This window comes from Belonocnema kinseyi, chromosome 7 (assembly GCF_010883055.1).
Source record: "Belonocnema kinseyi isolate 2016_QV_RU_SX_M_011 chromosome 7, B_treatae_v1, whole genome shotgun sequence".
NCBI lineage: Eukaryota > Metazoa > Arthropoda > Insecta > Hymenoptera > Cynipidae > Belonocnema > Belonocnema kinseyi.
The window spans coordinates 45,366,533-45,371,591 of NC_046663.1; the positions used below are offsets into that span (position 1 = coordinate 45,366,533).

General features: G+C 27.7%; 1 protein-coding gene across 4 annotated transcripts in view; it reads right to left on the minus strand.

Moving 5' to 3' along the window:
• Positions 1-5,059, minus strand: part of LOC117177426 (JNK-interacting protein 1) — a 24,832-nt gene that overhangs the window by 14,286 nt on the left and 5,487 nt on the right. For 3 of the 4 annotated variants that reach the window (XM_033368101.1, XM_033368099.1, XM_033368098.1), the window contains exon 2: positions 3,889-4,095. In XM_033368101.1, the coding sequence (XP_033223992.1) occupies positions 3,889-4,095 (207 nt within the window). Of the gene's footprint in view, positions 1-3,888; positions 4,096-4,168; positions 4,285-5,059 lie in introns of those variants that run through there. The other variant, XM_033368102.1, reaches the window with a different exon arrangement.

Below are 5,059 nucleotides of genomic sequence, written 5' to 3' on the forward strand. Positions count from 1 at the left end.
ATATCTAGTCGGGAGTGGTGCTGACTGAAAACAGATGATTTGGAGCGATTAGCGCGCCATCTGTTGGTCATTCTAAGGACTTATTGAACTACCCTCGTACTTGATTAATTTTATGTATTTTTTAAATAAATTCAATTTAAAAATTAATTATTCGGACATTTTATAATGGAAAATTTCGTTTTTTTTTCTATGTTAAGCTTTTAAATTGGAAACTTCATGATAATTTCAACAAAATTCAAAATTTTTTGATTAATTTCCTGTTTTTCAACAAATTCAGTTAAATATTCTTAGAAAAAATTGGAAAAAAGGTCACTTTACCAGATCCTGAAGCTGCAAGCTTATTCAAAAAATAAAAGGAATGAGAAACTGAAACTGGAAGAACTGTGAGTGGAAAAAAACTTCTTTATTAACAAATTCCCGAATAATGCATTTGCTTACGTAATTTGTTTAAAGAAGGCATAACATTATTCAACTAATTATGAATTTTTTTGAAATCACCGTGAAGTTCTCAATTAAAAGAACTGACATTGAAAAAAAAATCAGTTTTTTTGTCGACAAATGCAAATAATGCATTTGTTTATTAAATTTGCTGAAAAAATCATAAAATTTAACAACTCATTATAAATTTTTCTCAAATTGTCATGAAATTCCTGATTAAATGACAGGTAAATAAAAAAAAATAATTTTTCAGTAGTCAAATTCCCGAACAATGCATTTTTAAAATTAAATTTGTATTAAAATCATAAAATTTATCAACAAATTCTGCTTCAGTAAAAAAACTTGATATATTTCATCATAAATACGTGCTGTGTGTAATTGTTCATAAAATTTGTTCATACAATTACAAATTGATTTCAAGAATTCAATTAATAAATGGTTTTTATCTCTGAGTTGTTCAAATTTAGTCAAAATCAGTTGATAAATTACTGTTAATCCCCATGAATTCATTTTTACTCATTTATTTATGAAAAAACTCAATACGTTTTTAAACAATGGCTGAGCCGTGAGATAACTTTACTGAATAGTCGCTTCACTGATTCTGAATATTTAGGATTGAACCAAGAGGAAATAGGGAAAGTTAGGGGAAATTAGGAGAGGAGAGGTAGGGGAAATTGTGAGAAATAAAGGGAAGTAAGGGGTAGTGAAAGAAGGAGAAGTAGGTGAAATGAAGGGAAATGAGGGGACGAAAAGTAGGAGAAATGAGGGCATGGGAAGAGAGGGTGCACAAGGCAAGGGAATTAGGTAAAATGAGGGGAAACTTGGGGAAATTGAGTAAATGGGAGGAAATGTGTTTCTGGACAATTTTGGCAGAATTCCAAAAAACGTTTTTTTTACCGAATCTAAATTTTCCACTGCGCACTTTTCGAGTTCGCACTTTTTGGTCACAAAAAATGTGTCAGCCTTACGCAACATTTTAGGCCCTGCGCTAAAGTTTTTTTTTAATTTATATAAATATTGTAACTTCTAATTAAAGGGTAAGTTACAAAATCACTAGCACTATCATTCAAGTTCCAGCGTTATGTTAATCAACTCTAAATATTAACAATTCAAGGTACACATATAAGAAAGAAATTATTAGAAATTGATGCAGGAAATGCAATTAACAACACTACAACTACAAAGAGGCCGCTTAAAACCTACGTCACATTCACAGGGGGGGGGGGTGAAAATTTGAGACGAAGGGGTAGAGGGGCTAATGCATAATGTGACATCACATATAAAAAATATAAATGTGAATAAACGTTTTTTTGAATGCCTGAAAAAATTAAAATTAGTAGTTTGATTTTACAAGTGAAGCATCTGAATAGAAAAGACGAATGTTCAACAAAACAATTAAATTTCCAACCAGGTAATGATTTTATAAACTAAAAAAGTTTGATTTTGAACCGAAAATGGAATAGGTCAATTTTCAGTTAAAATCTTAATTTTTTAGAACAAAAATTTAAATTTTGCCTAAAACCGTGAATCTCTGACCAGAAAAAAATCATATTTAACAAAGTATTTCAAATTTCAATCAACTAGTTAAACTTTTAACCAGAAAAAATAAATTCTCAACGTAATATGATTTATTTTCAGCCAGTGAACACGAATTGATCTAATCAATGAAGTTCACTGAACAAATCAGTCATTTATAACGATCTAAACTGTAACTATCATTGATTATATCAGTCCTTTTGAATTACGTAATCAGTAAATTCGAATAAATAAATCAGTAATTTTAATGAATCGAATCTGTAGTTTTTAATGTGCTAATCAGTCAATCATGGCTCATTATAATCATTAATTAAAATGTAGGAATTTAATGAAGAATTTTACTTAGAAATGATTTAAAAATTGTATTATAGCAGACAAAATCAGTCACTTCCATTGACAGCAAATCAATAATTTCAATTGACTGTTTAATGCAGTCAGCAAAATTTACTGACTCATCTATTAAAATGACAGTTTTGTCAGCAGAAATGACTGATTTTTCAGCCAAAGCTTAAATTCTTAGTACTCTTTTCGAACGACCCCTTAATTTTGTTATGGTATTCTATAGAGACTAGGAATTATTATGAATAAAATATGGGACAGTGGGGCTAAGCCGACATTGGGGCTAGGTCGACGCCTGTGGAAAATTGCGTTTTCTTTTTCTATATTATCATCCATTTTAATTAAGATATATTCATCTTATGTAAAAAAATTGTGCTACCAAATTGGAAAATTTCCGAATATTAAAATTTCCAACAGTTTATAAAATATTTGAACTGGGAAATTCCCGAATTGAAACATTAAAAAAAATGTTTATATGTATTTTCTTAATTTATGTGAAGTACAATAGGCAAATACTTTTTTCATTAAAAAATTGTTTTGTAATCTTTAAATTTTCTAAAATTATTGTTTGAATGAAAAATTAAAATTAAAAAAAATGTCATCCAGAAATATATATCTTTAAAATATTTTGATTGCATATTCGAACAATAATTTTAAAAAACTTTAAAGATTAAAAAAAGTTTCCCTTTGATGAAATCGCAAATTTTCCAATTCCCTCATAAAATTCTCTAAAAAATCCTGAAAAATAAAATTTCCGACAGCGCTAAATTCCCGAATAATATAGTTTTCGAATTGCCGAATTCCCGAATAATTAAATTCCCCATTTAGAAATTCCAAAATTTCAGATAGGAAATTACAGAATGATAAAATATTCGAACTAGATTCTTTCCGAATTTAAACAGTTATACATTTTTAAATAAATATTATTTATTTATTACAAATACAATATTCAAATATTTGTACCAAAGCAAATTATTTTTAATATTTAAAGTTTCTAAACTTATTTTTTGAATTTAAGATAGCAGTAATTGAAAAAGTATATATTTCTGGATGAAATTTTTAAAAATTATTGTTATTTTCAATTCATACTATTATTTTAGATACTTTAAACATTAAAAATAATTTTGTTATAAAAATATTTGATTATTTTATTTTTAATCAATCAATAATACTTATAAATATGTTGAATAGTTTAAATTCGAGAATTTCCTAGTTCGGATATTTTATCTCTCTCTGTTTATATGTCTACAATTTTCCGCCGGGAATTTTATTTTTCGGGAATTTTAATATTCGGGAATTTGATTATTCGGAAATTTTAATATTCGGGTATTTTCAAAATCCGGAATTTTTGTTACTTGATCATTTTATTTTGGGGGATTTTTCAGTCGTCCCGTAACATTTTGTAGTGAACTAAATTCTCGATACAGCAATACCTAATACGTTATCAAACCAAAAAATTGTTAACTGAAAAAACGACTTTAAAAATAAAGCGTCGACTTAGACCCACCTTCCTCTACATACTATTAACTAATTAGTATGAATTAAAGATGAAAATTTGTAGATAATTTTTAATACCTGAAGTCACTATCAGCTACGATCGAACAGCGATGTTCAAACTCGACTTCACTTTCTGGTGAACTGCGTCCACTTTGAACTTCGTGCCTGTGAATGCCCACGTCCTCATCCTCAGAGTCCACAACATCTCTGCAAGATCTCCCAACGTCTGTGTCACTTCCTTGTGACGACGTTGGCGAATCATCGACCATAACATCATGAACGAGTCTGAAATTTTGTTTCAAGATATATAAAAAATAAGAACAAGTTTCAATTTTTTCAAAAAATTTCAACTTCTCACTCCCTCAATATCATTTCTATTTGATAAGAAATGCATTTCTAATATCAAAAATATTGTTTCAATATTCTAAGAATAATTAAATTTCATAAATAATTTCTCCCTACTTTGACAAACCCTTCGTTATTAAAAATATAACACGAACAAGAAAGAATGGTGAACTATAAAAAATGTCATCTTGTAAAAAAAGTGACATTTTAACAACTTTCGTTTTTTTAATCACACTTTACGCGGGGAATTGAATCGAAAAATTAACTCCAAAGATTAATTTTCGATTAAAAAATACGAATTTTTCAAAAATCGAATAAATTTTCTACTACAAAAAATCATCTTTCAATAAAAATATTAAATTTCAACCAAGAATGGAAAAGTTACATTGTTCATTACCCTAAAAGATGATTTTTTAACCCGAAATATTAATTTTCTAAAAATGGAATAATTAAATTTTCAACCAAGGAAGGTAATCTTAAAAAATGTCAATTTTTAACAAAACTGTTCAACTTTCAACCAAGTAATTGAATTCTCAACTGAAAAATATGAATTTTAACTAAATACTTAAATTTTCAACAAAGAAGATGAATTTTTCAGCAAGAAGATTACTTTTCTACTAAAAAACACGAATTTGGGTTGCATTTAAAAAAAAATATTAAATCACGATTGATATCCATTATATTAAATTGCAAACACTATCCGTGGTTAAAGAAACAATTATTATTGAATTCAAAATTTACAGGCAAACCTTTGAAAAACTTTAATTGGAAAATATAAAATGTAATTAATTCAGATCAATTAAAGTGTACGAGGGTGGATTGATAAGTTTCCGGCCTGACCAAGAAAAACAACGTTTTTAAGAATTTTTTTTTTATTTCTCAACATAATCTCCTCCAAGGCTGA